The 20,114-nt window shown below is 42.0% G+C and overlaps 1 protein-coding gene across 1 annotated transcript; it reads left to right on the plus strand.

The window, feature by feature from the left end:
- The first annotated feature begins 4,180 nt into the window (after positions 1–4,180).
- Positions 4,181–9,795, plus strand: NDUFA4 (NDUFA4 mitochondrial complex associated). Its single transcript, XM_065399187.1, has 4 exons — positions 4,181–4,330; positions 5,591–5,679; positions 6,098–6,158; positions 9,565–9,795. Exons 1-4 carry the CDS (start codon positions 4,289–4,291, stop codon positions 9,619–9,621), a joined length of 249 nt encoding a protein of 82 aa, XP_065255259.1. The 5' UTR covers positions 4,181–4,288; the 3' UTR covers positions 9,622–9,795.
- Positions 9,796–20,114: the final 10,319 nt, after the last annotated feature.

Here is a 20,114-nt window from a genome sequence, read left to right on the forward strand (position 1 = left end):
CTACTTAGAAAAAAGGGAAAGAACCATTTTTCTTCTGCATAGTAAAGTTTCAATGTTCAGTTGTAAACTTTTGAAAGAACAACCATGTTTTGTTCAGAGTTATGAACATTTCAGAGTTACAAACAACCTCCATTCCCGAGGTGTTGGTAACTCTGAGGTTCTTCTGTCAGAGCTTAAATTATATTTTTCCAAATATTAGATTTATCTATCTTTTAAATAGTCTTTTGAAGAATGGTCACAATAAATATAATTTGTGTATTTGTAGGCATGACTTTTAGGGTCTGCATCTATGTACTTTTCCAAAGCTTTGAAATGATTTTGGCTTCCATCTAATGTTCTCTAGATGTTCTCACCTAGAAATATTTTCTCAGTTTTTGCCTTTCTACTGTACAGCCCAGTCTGCTGTATCCTACAGAGACTCTCCAGCTTATGAATCAGTCTGATTAACAGAGACATGTTCAAGATTATGTAAGGCCAACACATGATGAAAAAATGCATTTCATTGTTCTAGGAACAACTGGAACTTCTCCGTGACTCACATCTTAATTCCTTCCTGTTAAAGAACATGTTGATTGCCTTAAATCTCTAGCTTTGAAAGTGGTTGGAAGTATGTTTTTGTAGGGAAAAATAATTGACTGAACCTATCAAATGTGTGTGTAGTTTGATTCTTCAAGAGATCAGATAGGTGATTATTTTAGTAGCTGCAATTTCATCTTTTCAATAGAAAATAAAACTTAAAACACATTATGATTGATGTTAAACATGGTAGAAACCTGCAGTTATGTGATTCATAATAGGGAGGCTTGAGAAAAAGACACTTGCAACAGGAAGGCAAGAGAGGAGAAAAACAATTTCAGGAAATGAGAAACGTAAGTGAAAGATCAAATGGGCCGGGGCATAAAAGAGAAATGCTACTAATGAAGGGAGAAGAACTGAGAAACAGACAAAAGAAGGCATGGAAGTGTATGTGTACAGAAGAATAGAAGGAGAAAATAAAACTGAGGGTCTGGTTTTCAGAAGTGTTGTACACAATGGCAAATCAAGCCCTAGGTTACTAATGGACTGGTTCATCACAAAACCTTGCCAAAATCATTGTGTAGATTTATGGATTCAGTTATTTAAATGATATCAACCGACACAACACTAACTTTACTCAGAGTAAACGAAGGAACTAGCCTAACTAAAGTGTTAAATGGAATTGACAGGCATGACTACAAAGATCCTTAACTGTCAAAAGAAAGAAATTCAGATTGAATAGATATTGCTGTACAATTCACTGGATTAATTTAGCATTTACTCTCTATAGTGGTATGGATTTATACTAGACACTTGCATAATAGGAAACTGTGCTTCAAGTAAGATCAGTATCACTACTATAAATAAATACATACACTCTACACATACACTGCATTTAAACTTGTAGTTGTAGATATCATGGATCCTTGGTCAAGGTATTGCACTCTGTGTGGTTGCTGAAGGACATAAATGAAGTCCTAACATTTCAAGCAACTGAGAAGTCTGTGAGGCTTAACCTATTTTAAGAAAATATTCACACATAATCTTGCTCCTGCCCTAGAAATAGAATTGTTTCTGTCTTCAGCTGGTAGCCTACTGAGTACATGCAACTGATCTTATTACGTACGTTTACACAGGGATAAAAAACTCATGGCTGGCCCTGGTCAGCTGACTCAGGCTCCAGGCTGAAAAACTGCTGTGAGGACATACGGGCTCGGACTGGAGCCCAAGCTCTGGGACCCTCAAGATGTCTATGCAGCAATTCTTCAGCCCAGAGTCCAAGCACTGGAGCTCAAGTTAGCTGCCTAAGCCAGCCGTGGGTTTTTTATGCATTTGTAGACGTACCCATTCTCTGTCAAACTTTGAGGGAAACAAACTCACATGAAGAGGTCAGGTATAGGAAATTTTAACTTGCTTACAAAAATATTCATAGCTTTCTGATAGAATACAAATCTATGTGATTCTTGACATACTTTATTTAAAAAGCCATCATTTTATACAATAACAGCTTTCACTTGCATGTTGTATACATATCTATTTCCCAACACTAACTGTGCTGCAAGAAAGATTTTTTTGGTTTATTTTTGTGTAAAGCACTCGGATACCAAGGTGACAGGTGACATTGTCACAACCTAGCTATTATGGCTTTATGTATTAAGGCAATAAATATGCCATAGTTGGACCAATCCAGCATAGCACTTAAGCACGTGCTTCACTTTAAGTGCATGATTAGTCTCACTGAGCATTAATGGTGTGACCCCCATTATGGATTTTTCACTAAAACCTTCCTTGGTAATAATATCTTTCTCATGGGCAGGTCACAGTTCTGAGAAAAAAAAAGCAGATCAGTGGCAAAGAGTAAGAGGGAGAGGGAAAAAAAATACAGAAACATATGAAGGTGGGAAAATAAAGCCCTAAATTGTGTATTAAATAGCTCCATAGATGTGCCCAGTGCTTCACAGAAAAAATAAAGACAGACTTCCTAAAAGGAAATTTACAATCTAAGGTCCCAGTCAAGCACATACATGCATGCCTAACTTTATGCATTGACTTTAGTGAGACGACTCGTGTGTAAAACAGTGTTGCCATCTCTTATGATTGACGTTGTAAGTTGTGATTTTTTAATTTTTTGGGGGTTTAAAAGTTGTGGCCAGTTTGTTAAATTTGCGGTTTCGGGGTGGTCAGACATCAACATGTCACTAGGCAGGTGCTCCTCTGGGGATCTATCTCAGGGTTCCCTTCAACCTGTTTTCTGGTGAGGAATGAAGACCCTCCCTGGGTACTCCTACAAGGAGAATCAGCCCTGCATGTGCACCCACACATAAGTGTCAGCACTTAGTCCAAGACATGCAGCTTACCTTCCAAAGCAGGACAACAGCACAGAAGGCAAGCATAACAAATGAGTGGCCTGGTCAAATATGAGTGAGTGGTGCTCTGATGTGGTGCATGGGGTCTCAATGCCACTCAAATTTGCAACTACAAAAAACTGCAGTGTGTTAAAAGTTGTGGTTTGCACAACAAACTCACAGCCTGTGATTACCTAACAGCCTCGTCATTTTATTTTGTCTGATTTTTAGTTTTTCCTGGAAGATTTGTGCCAGAATCAGGAAAATCTGAGCTTTCATTAACCACCCCCTCAAATTTCTAGTCCTCCTGGTTGCAGAGAACAGCTTTAAAATCACGAAGTAATCATACACCAAAGGCTCAAAACCCAGAAGGCAAAATAAAAAAGAATGTTTATTTGATTAGTAGTAGTGGTATTACCGCAGCACCCAGGAGCCCGTCATGCACCGCGCCCTGTTGTGCTAGATGGCTGTGCAAACACAGAACTCAAACAACAAGGAGTCTGGTGGCACCTTAAAGACGAACAGATTTATTTGGGCATAAGCTTTCGTGGGTAAAAACCTCACTTCTTCAGATGCATAGAAGTGAGGTTTTTACCCATGAACGCTTATGCCCAAATAAATCTGTTAGTCTTTAAGGTGCCACCAGACTCCTTGTTGTTTTTGTAGATACAGACTAACACGGCTAACCCCGATACTTGACAGAACTCAAGTAAAGCTCTTGGTTTGAAAAGCCAATCTCTGGATTCTACGGGGAGACGGGGAGGCGGCTTTTTTTACTGGCCGAGACACATTGGCAAAGCGAAATGTGAGCACGTGCACAAACATTTGCAGGATTTGGGTCCTTCCAGCAGTGGGCTCCAGGAGACACAGTGACAGGACAACACTGGATAGGAGGCGCCAAGCACAGGCGCTGCGGGACTACCTATTTTTAGAACGTCAGGCCCTGGGGGATGCGATTTTGATGCCTGTGCAGCCCCGGTGTGGGGCGCAATCGCTGCAGCAGAGGCGGAGCCACTTCCTCACCCACGGTGGTTGCAGTATTCAGTTGGCGCATGCGCGAGACTCGCCACCTCCTCTCTCCCCCGTCCCCTTCCACTGTATAGGTGACTAGGAAGTTGCCTGTTTTCTGACTCTGGGCTGCAAGTCCTGTGGAGACGGAGCAGTAGGAGGGACACATAGATGACTCCATACAAACCTCTCTGTAGGGTCTATTTGTTCGGCGGCTGAGGCAGAGCCGCCTCACTACGGCAAAGTGAACGCAGGCAGCCATCAGGACAGCCCCATCTGGGTGGTTATATCTGGCGCCTGCAACGCGGGGTCCTTGAATGACATTGGGCCTTACAGCGGGTTAGAGAGACGACGAGATTTTCCTGAGAGGCCGAGTCCGGGTCTGCTAGAGCGCGAGACCCCCCCACCCAACCGTCACCATGTTCCGACTCATGTTCAATCAGGCCAAGAAACATCCGAGCGTGCGTCCCGGAGGGCGGCGGCGGCGGCTCGGCCCGGAGCCGGGCGGTTTGTGGGGAGGGGGAGGCAGCTGGAGCTTGGCGGGTTGGGGGGGAGGCAGAGGCATTTGGAGCCCGGAGCCGGGCGGGTTGGGGGGAGGCAGCCGGAGCCGGGCGGGTTGGGGGGAGGCAGCCGGAGCTGGGGGGGAGGTAGAGGCAGAGGCATCTGGAGCCCGGAGCCGGGCGGGTTGGGGGGAGGCGGCTTCAGCGCTATAGGGATCGGTTGGCGGCGGGACTCTCCTGGCAGGAGACTGCGTGGGCAAGAATCCCACCATCTGCCGCCCTCATGGGCTTAATCCCTCCGCCGGGGCTCCGCGGGGAGAGCTCGGTCACCGAGGAGCTTGACGTCCGCTCGAGCCTCATGCGGTCCCCTGCCCTTCCCCTCCCCGCTGGTTCTAGCTCCTCCCCTGGCTCCGTGGGACCCCTCGAACCCGGACTAGCACCGCCTTGTTGTGACAGCCCCTTCCTGGCGGGGCGCAGCTGTCGTCGCCCTCGTTCCTCAGAGGAAGCTGGGCATGGACCCAGGGCCCTAGAGTGAGATTAGTTTAGAGGCCCAGGTCCCCGTCCCCCTTCTAGAGCGCGGGGCCTTTCCAAGCCCAGTCATGGTAACCACGTGATTTTTTTCAACCCGTTTTCTTGACTTTTGTGAACCAGCGTGGCTATCGCAGGTGCAGGCAGTGTTGCCCTAGAGTCAGAGGGTTAACTTCTGCCTTCTTCTTGGCATTGTGGGGCACTTGGTAGTGGCATGTACCTGTTCCCCACCTGTTCTTCCAGAGAAGCAGGATCTTCTAGCACAGTGGTTTTCAAACTTTTGTACTGGGGAACCTTTTCACATAGCATGCCTCTGAGTGCGACCCCCCCCCCTTTATAAATTAAATACTTTTAAATATATTTAACACCATTATAAATGCTGGAGGCAAAGTGGGGTTTTGGGTGGAGATTGACAGCTCGTGACCCCCCATGTAATAACCTTGTGACTCTCTGAGGGGTCCTGACCCCCAGTTTGAGAACCCCTGTTCTAGCATTAGGACACCCTACAGGCATGCTGGGTCCTTCATCCCTAGACACTTAAACTACTTAGAGTAAGGTCCTTCGGTGGGGTGCCTCAAAACTGATGAGCCAAATGTGTGATTACTGGGCAAGATTTCATTTCCAACCTTGTTTTGTAAGTGGCATTATGTTTATGTTCTAATATTTCATTCATTTCCAAATCTTTTGTGCTAGTTGATCCCCCTTTTCGTCTTTATTGGAGCTGGAGGTTCTGGTGCAGCCCTGTACATTATGCGCCTGGCAATGTTCAACCCTGATGTCTGGTAGGCAGTAAACTTCACTGTGTGTGTGTGTGTGTGTGTGTATATATATATATATATATATATATATATATATATACATATATATATACACACACACACACACAAAAATATATAATTTTCAAGCAAACTTTGGTGTTTATGAAAAGTTTGGCACTCCTGGAGGCCCATGTTTCTAGGTGAGCTTCAGTGTGCTTTAGAGTTGAGTTTGAAGGACTGCATTTCTGATTGAGGAAATTCTGATTCCATGCTTATGAAGTATATTTTGGAGACTACTTATAGTAGTTATGTGGAAACTTGTCAGGACAGACAAGCATTAATGTTCTTTAATTAAACATTAGTTCTATAATATATAATGCATGTTAAAAGCAGTGTGATTGATTTATACCTTCTGCTATTGTTACTGTATTTCTCTTTGTAGTTGGGACAAAAAGAATAACCCTGAACCTTGGAATAAGCTGGCTCCCACCGATCAGTACAAGGTAAGAGGCAGAAAGGCTTTTAGCCATTAGGGCATCAGCTAATCTACAGATGTATGTTATCTGTGGCCTGGCTACTTTTGGAGGGTCAGCTCTGTGTGAGGTACGAGTGAGAGGTGGTGCAGGGAGGACTGAATATGCTGTCAGTTTCCTGCCCAGGTTTGGATTGGGAATCGGCAGTGAAGTGATGACTTGATTTAGGAGGCAAGGTTAGGTTTGAATATTAAAACGAGACTGCCTGTTTAGATATTACCTTTGCTTGGCGGCAGTGTCTAATGAGGTAGGAGAAGTCTCATTACCTAGGGCAAAGTGTTGAATGAAGAAAGTAGTGCTGAAAATAAATATTTATTTTCAATTCCTTGATACAGAACAACAAGGATGAATATGCTACTCAGTAGTCAGTGTTAAATTGATATTGGAGGGAGGAGGGCAAGAGCTTTGGGCTGTAAACTAGACACAATAGATGTCATGCTAAAATCAGTTTTGGAATCCAATTATTTTGATTTCATTACTACTGAAAACGTTTTTTAAATAATTGTTTATGCTTCTGTTAGGATGATCAAATAAGTACAGTGGAACCCTGCTAACTTGCAGAGAGCAGGGTATTTACAGCACACAAAGTTTGTGAATAAACAAAAAAAAAAAATCAGTGTACTTCACTTGAACAACTATGCTCCTTTTTTATGACTTAGTAATGTACTGTAGGTTCCGTCATTTGATAGGAAATCTTACATTTGCACATTCTTTATCAGTTATGTTAATGGGAAACTGTCCTAGGTAAACGCTTTTATTTGATGCTAAAAATGTGCTATAGGTTGGTCCTCTACAGAAATTATACTGTTATTCAGAAGTGTTCCCAGCCTGTACTGGCACAAGAAGCAGAAATCTCAAGATTTACCATATTTGGTCCTGTGTACTGTTAGCATTTTTTCCTGGCAGTGTCACTAAAACAACTCCTCATGTGTTGTGGAAACTAAAGTAGTTGAAAGTATTGGAAATTAAAGATACAGTGGCTGATGGCATATAATTCTGATAAACACAATAAAAAGTTTCTTTTTAAAGCAGATCTCTAGGGAGATTTGTCAAGGAAAGCAACTCCTTTTCCAAACTAGATATGCAGAATCTCAGGATTATAGTGAGTAAGAGGGAAGTGTGTAGTGAGAATGAATGTGTTTATGCAACCTTAACCCCTTCGTTCTAGTTGCTCAGAACTTGTTAAAACTTCTTGGGTTTGGTCTCTGACCAAAGGTGACTTATTTTAAAGTATGGGTTTAAAAAATGGCTCCAGTGCTTTAAGTTCAAGTTGCAGGGTTCAAGCTAAGATCTATATGCAGTACACTTTTCACTGCACAGCTCAAGTGAGCTTGTATATTTTAGCTGTACAACTGTACAAGCTGAAGTCCTGATACCCATACAGATCAGTTTGGAGGATATCCCTGAACCCATACAAATGAAGTCAGTTGGCTCTGCACAGGCTTCCATGCACAGATCAGCTTGGTGGGTCAGGACTCTTATGAGAAATCCAGAAATCATATGGTACTCATAGTAATTTTTTGTCAAAGGATTGTAAATATTCAAATCTCTTCCCTGGAATGCTCAAAGCCCTCACTAAAGAAAGTGCCCATTTCCCTGTCAAATTTAAACATTTTTATATTTCCAGGTATTCTGGCTGGAGGGCTGCTAAGTCTTGTGGTTTATTTTTTTGTAACCAAGAGCTGAATCACTCAAATGTCTCCAAAAGCTTTCTTTTCGATAAAGATCAGGCCTGTAAAATTTCACTTTGAGTTTAAAAGTTATGACTGATAACAGTGTTAGAACGGATATGCTTTTATATACCTTAGCTGTAATGGTTACTGCCACTCCTGCTGTCCTGAAGTCACTGCTTGCTTATTTAGTCAAAACATCATATGTTTAACAATGTCTTATTCAACCTTGGATGCTAAAATATGCCTTACTAAGAGTCACTATTTGACCAATACTTCAGTATTTAACTTATTTCATTGTCACGCATTCTCTAAGCTCTTAATACAAGATGAAAGAGAGAATAGATCTTCTACCTATGTTGTACCTTCCTGTCTGTCCTGCACTGCAGTGGCATTTATTTTAGGACTAGTCCAGATTGTGATCTGAGCGACAATCTTTGAACCCAGAAGACCACTTGGTACCATGCAGCTTTTACTAATACTGTTCTAAAATGTTCTCTTGCCCACTTTATGCATGTTCTCTCATGTTCTTTTCTGTTTATGTATTGCTGTACTTAGTGCTTCACAATTCTCCCTGTTAACAATATCTGGTGTATGAATAAGGCTGCTGCACATAAAGCTGGTCAATCTTACCTTTGATTTTTTCCCCCCTATATCTTGGTCCTCACAAGATAGTATGAGGGATTATCTCTTTTCTATCTGTGAGGGCCTCGGTGATCATTAGAGATTGTCAACTGCTCTAAATGTATTACTCAATAGGATTAGGAATCTAAATTTGATGGCACTGAGAATAACTGGTGTTGGTGTGAATGGAGGCTTCTAATCAGCCCTCCACAGCTAATCTTGGTTTAAACCATCACTTTTTACCTGGTATTGAAGCAGCTTTCTGTGCCACTTTTGTGCTAAGATGTGGGACCAGTATGGCAGTAGCATAGTAACTTAGTCAAAGATGACTGGAGGAGAAAGGACACTAACAACTCCCCTTCTTTTCAAAGTGAACCTGTCCAAACAATTAGTTCTCCATAATATGATATGTTAAAGTTGAGGTACAACAGCCCATGGACTATCTCTTCCAAATTCTGTATATTAATGGGGAGGGAGGGATAGCTCAGTGGTTTGAGCATTGGCCTGCTAAACTCAGGGTTGTGAGTTGAATCCTTGAGGGGGCCACTTAGGGATCTGGGGCAAAATCAGTACTTGGTCCTGCTAGTGAAGGCAGGGGGCTGGACTTGATGACCTTTCAAGGTCCCTTCCAGTTCTAGGAGATAGGATATCTCCATTAATATAATATAATAATATATAATATAATAATATATAATATAATAATATATAATATAATATAAATATTTAATCCTGGGGAGGGTAAGGAAGTTCTATGGGTTCTTGATGGGCAACAGTTAGAAAATGACTGGTTTAAACCTTGCAGTGAAGCTGTGTCTTTCAGACTCACTTTAACTGAGGGCTCTTGTGGCATATGCTAGAAAGCATGTACCATCAGAACTTAAACTAGAAATGTATTTAAAAACATGCAGCTCTAGTGCTAAAATCCATATGTGCACTTGACTATAATGTCTCGAAGAAAACCAAGTAGTGTATATAGCAATAACTGTGTTTTCAGTTAAATTGAAAGTAGTCTTCTCCCCAGTACAGACTTGGATCTTGTCCTGATCAAAACCCTCTTTTTTTTTCCTCCCACCCCCTCTTAGTTCTATTCGGTCAATGTGGACTACAGCAAACTGAAGAAGGATCGTCCTGACTTCTAAAGAACAAATTCTTCTCCCTTTACAAGCTGCACAGAATGAAGGTCTTCCAAAGCTGTCCGCACAACTAATACACTTAATCATCCAGGAAATGTTAATTAAGCTTGCCTCACATTGTACTTTTAATCATGTGCTGGAAAGTAGCTTGTTGGGGCTTAATAAACATCTGAAACTTGTGGAGTGTCTAATGTTTTAGTTCATGAAATAAATAGATTGATGCTGACACTGGCAATTGCATAGTCCAGATGTCTGGCCTGTCAAAGGTTCAGGAAAAATAGAACTGGCATTTCTGCTCATAAAACAACCTCTGAAATAAAGCAGTTGGCTTTACTTTTTAAGAAAATACCCCCCCCTTGAGAACAGTGATTAAAAACAATATCGTCTGTCACTGGTATTCTCAGAAGTTCATTGGCTCTGAGTAATAGTATTCTGCAGGGTTCTGTATAGTAGATGGGAGAAATACAGTACCAGCAACAAACTGTGTTTCAAGTGCAGATACCTCTTGAATATGAAATGAGAGGGTAACTTAAGATTTAGACAGTTGCCAGACAAACTTGACTGACCAACAAGAAAATATAAGTATTGCAACTCTTTATAGGTGAGAGGCTCTTTTGTATGGCCTTTCCTCAAACACAAGTTTTAACTAATTTGTCAGTGCTGGAAGTTATCAGAGGTACAGCTAGCTCTGATCCCTCAAGCCTCAGTGTACCTCCAACAGCTATTGGCATTTTTGCATTTGGTTCCACTCTAGGGTATGTCTACACTACAAATAAAATCTCATGGCTGGACTGCGTGCTGGCTTGGGCTGTGGAGCTGTTTCCTTGCAGTGTAGCTCAAACCTGAGTCAGCTGGCACAAGCCAGGTGTTTTAACTGCAGTGTAAACATATCCTTAAACAGCATCCTGGCCTCTAGTACTCCTTGGGTCAACTGTGCTTCCCCCAGCAGGCCTTGCTGGGTTTGGCACCTACCATTCTCCTTGGGAGTTTGTGATCAGTGGTAAACAATGCTTGGACAGCTTTCTTGAACCAAAGGATTGCTTAATAAGGTTTAACAAAGTGGCCTTTGGTGGGACACTACTGAGTAAGACAATCACAGCTCAAGGCTGGGGGTCCTTTGCACACCAAACAGAGAGGACTTTGGTTTTATCCCAGTGGCTAGCCAGAAGTCATACAAGCAATTCCCTCAGACACTCCAGTTTCCCAGTATCACCACCAGTGCCACTCCTTATGGGGATGAATGGTTATGAAAACCAATATCACAGTAAAGAAAAAGGTTCTCCTGATCCCAAAGGACCCAGACCCAGGTCAGTATACAAGTCAGATCTTACCCACAAATCATGCTGTTGCCAATCCTTTAGAATTTAAAGTCTAAAGGTTTATTCATAAAAAGAAATAAAGATGAGAGCTAAAATTGGTTAAATGGAATCAATTACATACAGTAATGACAAAGTTCTTGGTTCAGGCATGTAGCAGTGATGGAATAAACTGCAGGTTCAAATCAAGTCTCTGGAGTACAGCCACAGCTTGGATGGGTCCTTCAGTCCTTTGTTCAGCGCTTCAGTTTGTAGCAAAGTTCTTCCAGAGGTAAGCAGGATTGAAGACAAAATGGATGGGTTTCCACAGCCTTTTATATCCTCTGCCATGTGGAAGGACACTCCTTTGTTCTTACTGTGGAAAATCACAGCAGCAAGAGGGAATCACATGGGCAAGTCACATGTCCCTGCATGACTTAGTCCTTTACGGGTAGAGCAGCCATTGCTCACATGCTACCATGAATGTTCCCAGGAAAGCTTCTTCTAGTGGATTGGAGTCTCCCAAGGTCCATTGTCAGTTAAGTGTTTCTTGATCGGGCACTTAATCTGAAGAGTTCCTTCTCAATAAGCTGGCCAAATGCTTCACTGGTGCTACTTAGAATCAAACACTTTGAGATACAAGTACATAGCCAATATTAATAACTTCAGATACAAAATTGATACACACATACAGCATAATCATAACCAGCAAATTACATTCTTTTCATAGACACCTTACTTGACCTCCTTTGTACTAGATTTGGTGCCGCTATCGGACCTTGGTTGCAACAATGATCTATACGGTCACAGTTCATGTCAATAACGTCACAGAAGGAAGCGCAGTAGAGGTTATAAAAACAATCTATATTCTTATCTAAATTACCTGGAGGCTTGCAATCTCTTGGCAGAGACCCTGTCTCCGCAGCAACTACCTCCCGAGAAAGCCACTTCTGTCCAGCCCAAAGTCCTGTGTCTGTTTCCTGGGCCTTTGGGCTCTCCTGCCTGAAACTAGTCTGGTGACCTCAGCCGGTTCTTGCAGGGTGGAACTTCAAAGAAAATGACACTTTTGTTGTCCTTTAAATAGTGGCAGATGGATGGCAATCCGAAGCCATTGTACTTCCTGCCTAGAACAGTCACCCTCTTTCTAAATCCCATGTTTTCTTTCAATAAACACCTTTATAACAATCAGACATATAGTATTAAATTATTACAGAGACACCTCATGTGCTTCACGGTAGTTGTGACCAACACTTCTCTCTTGGGAGAATGTTTCCATAAATTCATGTTATCTCTCTTTCCACACTCTAGTGTGGGTACATCTGAGGGAGCAGCATCAGAGAGAATTTAGCAAAGGAAACTGACGTAGATAGTCTTTCATCTTCAGTCTCAGGTTGAGGCATGCTGTTCAGTGACTGCCTGCAGAATTTAAGTAAAGATCAGTTTGAATGGTAAGGCCCTGTTGGGCAAAGCACTTAAATATGTGCTTATCTTCAAGCATGTGGGCAGTCTTACTAAAATCAAAGGGAGTACTCAGAGGCTTAAAGTTAAGCATATGCTTTGCTATATTGGGCCATAAGTAAACTTTACTTGTTTAGACTGGATGACTATCCCAGGATGCTGAAAAGTAGGGTACTTAATCCCTCTGAATTACCTTAATTCTATATCCATTGAATTTGAAAAATCTTTCTGATTCTTAGATCTTCATACTCTTATTAGCCATTGAAGGTTGTTAGCAATAGTTCTTGAAGTGCCACTGTACAAGAAACAAAGTGTACCACATATCCTCTAAAAAGAGTATTGGGTTTTTGTTATATATATTTTTATATGGTTCCTTTTTTTATTTGTGGTTTAAATCCAACTTGTTCTCAAGCTTTACAATTTTAGTTTTGAGTTCTTACCAGATCAAAACTAGCATGCAAGTGACCAACCTTAAAATAAGTAGCTTGATACAAAGAGGAAAAAACTAATTGTGGGGGAATTGAAATGCTTTTTTGCCACACTATAGCCAGATAATGTGAAATACCACCTCTTGCTATTTGTTTAAATGCACCAAGCTATGTATTCTTCATATGCTCCCAAAAGGTATACTGTGGCCATGCTAAGTCTAATGGAATTCTTGTACACTGATATGAATGGGTGAAAACATATAAACTACTTATGAAGTTTACTACTGGGAAGTGTTACAGTTCGAGCATAGCACAATTATGGATTTGTCTTACAAAGAAAGGTCTAGATTCAAAGTTAATCAGATGGGTTAGTTATTTTAATGTAGCTTTTGTATTTAATATGCTGTATACACAAAACTATTGTTAAGGTTCTTAAATTATAATGGAAAATTGCACAACAGTATTAATGGGGGACCACACTTAGATGTGTTGGAGAAATGAAATTTAAAGATCTATTATGATTGCTGATTGAGGGGTACAGTAGGGTAAGGAAGTGGGGGATGGACAGTGAAGCAAGCTTTTTGTAGCAGCTTTGTAAACTGGAAGGTAGTTATTTTGGTGGACAGAAATGAGTTGCGTCCACCTTATCGTAAAGTACTTCATTGGCAGATTCACCCACTACTTGTGTGGGGATGACCATCTGAGAAGGGACTTATTTTTGACATCCTAGTTGACAGTTTCAGGTGAAATAATGCAATACTATTGTGCTTGAAGATAAACTTTGTATATTTTTTCTAGCCACTTAGAAACTATCAGCAAATTGCCACATTAGTACCAAAACTAAAGTGTTAACAGGTATAAAAATGAACTCGTCCCTTGTTTGAGACATTACACAGTATCATAGTCAAGTTAATCTAAAGGGGCAGGTATTATATCAAACTTCCTTCTTATACACCATATGGCCTGATTTTGGTGATTTTATTGAATTGGAAAACAATTGTCTTTACTCATTAAAGAGCAGAAAATTTATTATAGTTATTAATATTTGTTTAAAAAGTCAAATGTGTTGTATGGTGTTTTATTTTCAGGGAAGTGCATACACTTCTACCCCTATATAACGCGACCCGATATAACACGAATTTGGATATAACGCAGTAAAGCAGTGCTCCAGGGGGGTGGGGCTGCGCACTCCGGCGGATCAAAGCAAGTTCGATATAACGCAGTTTCACCTATAACGCGGTAAGATTTTTTGGCTCCCGAGGACAGCGTTATATCGGGGTAGAGGTGTACTTTTATTTTCAGAATAAGAAGTATGTCTTTTATATGAAAGCTAGTTTCATGTAGATCAACTTCTCCAAGAATCTTGAACATATCTTTTAACTTGTTATATACTAATAGTCAAATCTTCAATACATGTTCTTTCAAGCTGCTTTATATTAGGGTCCAGGCTGTGCTGATGGCTGGAGTGACATGGTATTAATTTTGATTATAAACATATGAACTCCTGATTGAAACTTTCTTCATTAGAAACTAAAGTTAGAAGTCTTACCAAATAGGCCTTTCTTACAAGGACATACGTTTTCCTTTAGATAAGTTTATAAGGGAAAGATGAATGATGAGTCTAGAACAGGGGTGGCCAACCTGTGGCTCCGGAGCCACGTGCGGCTCTTCAGAAGTTAATATGTGGCTCCTTGTATAGGCACCGACTCCGGGACTGGAGCTACAGGCGCCAACTTTCCAATGAGCCAGGGGGTGCTCACTGCTCAACCCCTGGCTCTGCCACAGGCCCTGCCCCCACTCAACCCCTTCCCATCCCTCCCTTGAGCCTGCCATGCCCTCGCTCCTCCCTCCCCCCAGAGCCTCCTGCATGGCACGAATCAGCTGATCAGGAGGTGCGGGGGGGGGGGGAGGGCTGATCGGCAGGGCTGCTGGTGGGCGAGAGGTGCTGGGAGTGGGAAGCTGATGGGGGCTGCTGATGTATTAATGTGGCTTTTTGGTAGGGTTACCATATCTGAACTTTCAAAAAAGAGGACACTCCATTGGGGGGGGTAGCCCCACTCCCTAGCCACTCCCTCCCACTTCCCGCCCTCTGACAGCCCCCCCAGAACCCCCGACCCATCTAACCCCCCCTGCTCCCTGTCCCTGACTGTCCCAACCCTTCTCCACACCCCTGCCCGCCTTACAGCCCCCCCCCGCTCCCTGTCCCCTGACTACCCCCCTTCTCCAACTCCCCAGCCCCCTTACCGTGCTGCTCGGCTTAGAGCAGGTGTCTGGCTCCGCGCCCCAAGGAGCGCCCCGCCTGAGCACTGCCGAGCGGCGTGCTGAGGCTGTGGAGGAGGGGGGGAGGGGCTCTGGCCACCGCTGCCAGCCCCGCCGCCGCGTTCCCTCACAGGCGCACAGCCCCACCCCCCAGCGCTGCCGGGCGGCGTGCTAAGGCTGCAGGGGACGGGGGGAGCCGGAAAGGGGCTTTGGCTGCCGAGGCCCCAATGCGAGCGGCGCTCGGCCGCCCTGTCAGCCGCTTTTCGGTTGATAAATAGCTGACTGGGGGGAAATCCCGGACACTTTTAGATTTTTAGAAATCCCCCCCGGACGGCTATTTAAAGAGCGAAAAGCCGGACATGTCCGGGGAAACCCGGATGTATGGTAGCCCTATCTTTGGCAATGTACATTGGTAAATTCTGACTCCTTCTCAGGCTCAGGTTGGCCACCCCCGTCTCGAACATGGATCAGAAATCATTAAATGTTTCTTTTGGGTTTTATTGTAGTTTTTTGTTAACAATAGTCTCAAAGACTTTCAGAAGAGAGACAAATCCTCATGCTTGAGGTCTTATGTCAACATCCAACTACTGGGGTTTCGAGGAAATATCCCTGTGGTCACGTTATGCCATAACTGCTTACTGTAGGTTTGTATTTATTTATTTTACACTTTTCTCTGAATATCTAGTACTAACCCCAGCCAGAGACATAATTCTGGGCTAGAAGGACAACTGATGTAGTTGAGTGAATACCAGATGACCACAGTCCTTATAATAGGAAGGATGGGTTTAAGGGAATTGAGCAGTAGGAATAATATATGAATTTGTATTGTAGAGAAAGGGGGAATATTCTAGGGAATAAGCTGTATTTTACAGCCAAACATAAATTTTGCTAATGATTCATATTTTACAAACAGAAGATCTGATTGCATTTTAACTTAAATGTCAGCTGTTTTTTCCCCTTCATTTGTTATTTCCCCCTCCCTAAATTCTGGTTGTTTTCCATTTTCTCGCTTCTGAGACTTTCAGAGAGTGTCCTGAAGATGAAAGAAAATATGATGTGTAAAACCTGGTTCAGTGTACTCAACACAATCTTCAAGAGACTGCAGGGGTTTTAGAATCTTTTGCTCTCAGAATCAAAGCATTGTAATCATCCTTCAAATGCAACTGGAGCATTAAACCATTCCAGTTCCAAGTGCGCTTGTTTTTGAGTTTCAAAAGCATCAGACATGTAAAACCCAGAAAACGCTTTAGTAACCCTTTAAGTTTTTGACTGCCAGGCTTTCACTAGTACAATAATAGGAATGTGTCTATTACTACTGTACACAAAGCATCATCTACTGTGGTTCTTTGATCCAGGAAATGTGATATGGAGATCTCAGAAAGACCATCGTACGCCTGGTTCCTAGCAAGACCAGGCTGAGGAGCCCTTTTATAAATCACAACATCACAGATCATGTGTGTTCAAGGTTTTTGTAGTGAAGTAATTTAAGAAAAACTAAATTACCAACTCTTATCAATATTTCAAAAATAAAAATTGTTTAATGGGATATACTTGAAGTATTAAACCCAAAACATTGTTCCACTGGACTGCAAAAGATAAGCTAGCCCATTCCAACCTGCTTAATTGTTTTAGTGCTGGCACCGTGCGTGGTGCTGTACAGTACACAAAAATAGTTGTTTCCTCATTTAAATAACAGTGTAATTTTTTTTCCAAAACAAATGTCTTCAAATTATATTTCTTCTGAACTATGCATGTTTGAAGTTTAAAGTTATAAAAGAAAGCTGCTTTTGCCATCCAAGCATAAAATAGTGTCTGTAAAACTTTTCTTCCCTCTTTCATATTTGAAAAATTCCAAAATGGCTGAAATGATTTTTATAAAATGTTTAAAAAGGAGTTCCGTGCAGAGTCTACAAATGAGAAATTCGATTCCTAAAGCTATTTTTTTAAAATTATAACTGAGAATAATGGTTTAGAATGAAAATATCAGCCCAACCAATAATACAGCATTAGCATCAAAGTACTGTATTACTTCGTTCCTTGGTTCCATTTTTTAAAATTCTCACGTCAACCTGTTTTTCTTTATTAAGGCTCCAACCTTGCAAAGACTTAAAAGCATGCTTAACTTTGAATAGAGCCTTTGAATCCAATGGGGCTGCTCAAAAAGTTATGTGCTTGAGTTTTGGCACAATTGAGAGCTACGTGAGCATAAGAATATACAAACCCTGTTGACATTCTCAGGCATTGGTATTTTTCACATATTTCACATATTCCATATAGCCAGAGTTCTGGAAATTTCAAAATCACCCAAGTTAGGGAATGCCAAGTCCACCATAATGGTTTATTCCTCTCAACTATTACCACTCTTCTAATGGTATTACAAATACCTTTACTACCACTTGTAGCTATTTGGTATTAGCAAACCTGTACTTAATATATGTACATTGACATTTTCAGTTTTCCTTTTTAAAAAAAAATCTGGTTTCTCTCCAAATAGGCAGAGAAGGGAGTATCTAGTGTAGACCTGGCCTGTAGTGCTTGTTAATCAGCAGCACAGTGAGGATTTTCCTATTATTCTTTGAGCCAAGAGCAATATATTATCAAGAAATAATTGTTAAAGGCCATATTGCCTCTATAAGTACTATCTGTATTTCTGGACTTTGCTAGTCTGAAGGCATCAGGCTTGTATGTCCTTGTCCGTATTTTCAGCCTAGGTCTTTGGTAGTGGAGTTTTACTAATTGGAAGCCAACAGCTTCTACATACTTTCACTGATAAATCTAGTATTTCTCCACCAAAGAGTGGAAGAGATGATCACTGTGTGGTTCATCCAATTCCCTGTCATGCCTCTCAGTGGTACCCAGGAAGCATCTCACCATCACCTGCCCTTAGCATGAGATAGCCTTGTCTGGGCCTGCTGTGGATCAGCTCCCTAAACCCACCATCCTCTGGCAACACATGCACTACCTTCCAGACCTTCGCAGGCCTTTCCCTCTCTGTACAGGTTGTTAAGGATAGACATACACCAACCCCCGAGTTCTCTCAGCTTCCCTCTGGAGTGCTCAGCCCCTGTTTCACTGACCACTCACAGAACTCTTACAAATATTGTTCCCAAGGGAATAGTACACAGCAGCTTTTTTGTTTGTTTGTTTGTTTTTTAATTGAGATATCCTATCTCCTAGAACTGGAAGGGACCTTGAAAGGTCATCGAGTCCAGCCCCCTGCCTTCACTAGCAGGACCAAGTACTGATTTTGCCCCAGATCCCTAAGTGTCAGAGTCAACTCAGGATCACCACTTTGCTTAACACCAGGGCCAATCAGGGGGAGGCGAGGAGGGCCATTTGGCCTGGGCCTCAAGCTCAAAGGGGGCCTCAAATTTAGACACTTGTAAATTTTTTGGCATTTGATAATTTCACAACTTGTTTTTACGCGCATCCCCATTGGACCAAAATGTGACACACTCTCTCAGCTTAGAGCTGCAAATTTAAGCAAATAAGAGATGCGATGTGGTAAAAGACATATTTTTTTTGTTAACTGATATAGATTTTGTCATATTAAAGAGTTAAAAATGTTCATAAATATTAATGAAAATATATCAGTTCTGATGGCACAAGATTAGACCATGTGTTGTCATTTTTTATTTTTATTATGGGTAGGGTCCTCAAAAGCTGGAAGTGGCGGCCTGGGCCTCTCTGGGCCTTTGAGAGGGCGTGCTTAACACATAGCACTTTATATATAATATAGTGAAAACAGTAAGTTTATGATTAAATAACAGGGATTCAAGAGATAATGAGTAAGAATGTTGGAAACAAATGGTTACATATAAAACATATGTAACACACTTCCTCAAGACTTAACCAACAATGCATGATTCCCCTATATCCTACAAGAAAGCTTATCCCAAGTTTTTTCCCCAGTATTTTCAACCGCTTTGAGACCCCTTCTCAGAAAATCAAGCACACTGGGAGCTTGTCTTCACAGATTGAAGAGATACCTGGGGGTTCTTCTGTACCCTAGATATCGTTTCAACAATTCATTGTCTTACCCCTAAACAGGACAACTCCTGTTAATTTTGTTTTTAACTACATCCCTCCCAATCTATTGATTAGCATTTTGCTCAGGTGGTAAATGGGTGTTCATAGTAAACTATACAATACTTAATTTGCATATGGCCAGCCAGAGTGAGATATGTATCTCTCCCTGCCTGCCAGGATTATTTATTGGAGACCTGTCTTAACCCACAGACATAATTTGTAGTGTGTATATATATATATAACTCTTCACATATTTTCCATATACACATCTTGCAATGATTATGATGACCAGTATGACATAGGCTTTCATTAGAGACCTTCCATAACATTCTTTTGGTGAACTCAGGGGATCCCTGTACCTCTGTGTACCTCTTGCCCCATGGCAGTTGGCATCAAGTAGTCCTTGGGTCACAGCCCCGAAGACAGACAGTGAAAGTAAGAATCAGATCAGTTGATTGGAAACTATAGCCTACATCAAAAAAAACTTATATTGCTCAGGGGTGTGAATATTCTACACAAACACACACCCCGCCCCCAGTGACATAAGTTTCACTGACATAAACGTTTGTGTGCACAGAGCTGTGTTGGCGGGAGCTCATGCCGCTTGCAGAGGTATTTTTTTTAGGTGTCTTCACCACATACGCTGCAGCAGCATGGCTGTACCAGTAAAGCTGCACCACTGCAGCACCGTACGGATGACATGGCCTAAGGCATTGCCCACCCTAGGGAAAATTTCTAGAAACTTGCCGTCGTTGCAAAACCGGTTAAGGTCCACCAGTAATAGTAATGTTGAGAGCCCTCATATTTTTGCGGATACAGACTAACACGGCTGCTACTCTGAAACCTCTCATATAGATGGGTCACTGGCAGTGTTCCCTCTAATTTTTCCCACACATGTGCAGAATGAATTTTTTTATGTGCACCGATATGGAGGTGATGTGTGACACATCACCTTCATATTGGTGCACATAACAAAATTCATGTGTTGGGGGTGGGACTGAGGGGTTTGGAATGTGGGACGGGGCTCAGG

This window comes from Emys orbicularis, chromosome 2 (assembly GCF_028017835.1).
Source record: "Emys orbicularis isolate rEmyOrb1 chromosome 2, rEmyOrb1.hap1, whole genome shotgun sequence".
In the NCBI taxonomy this organism is placed as follows: Eukaryota; Metazoa; Chordata; order Testudines; family Emydidae; genus Emys; species Emys orbicularis.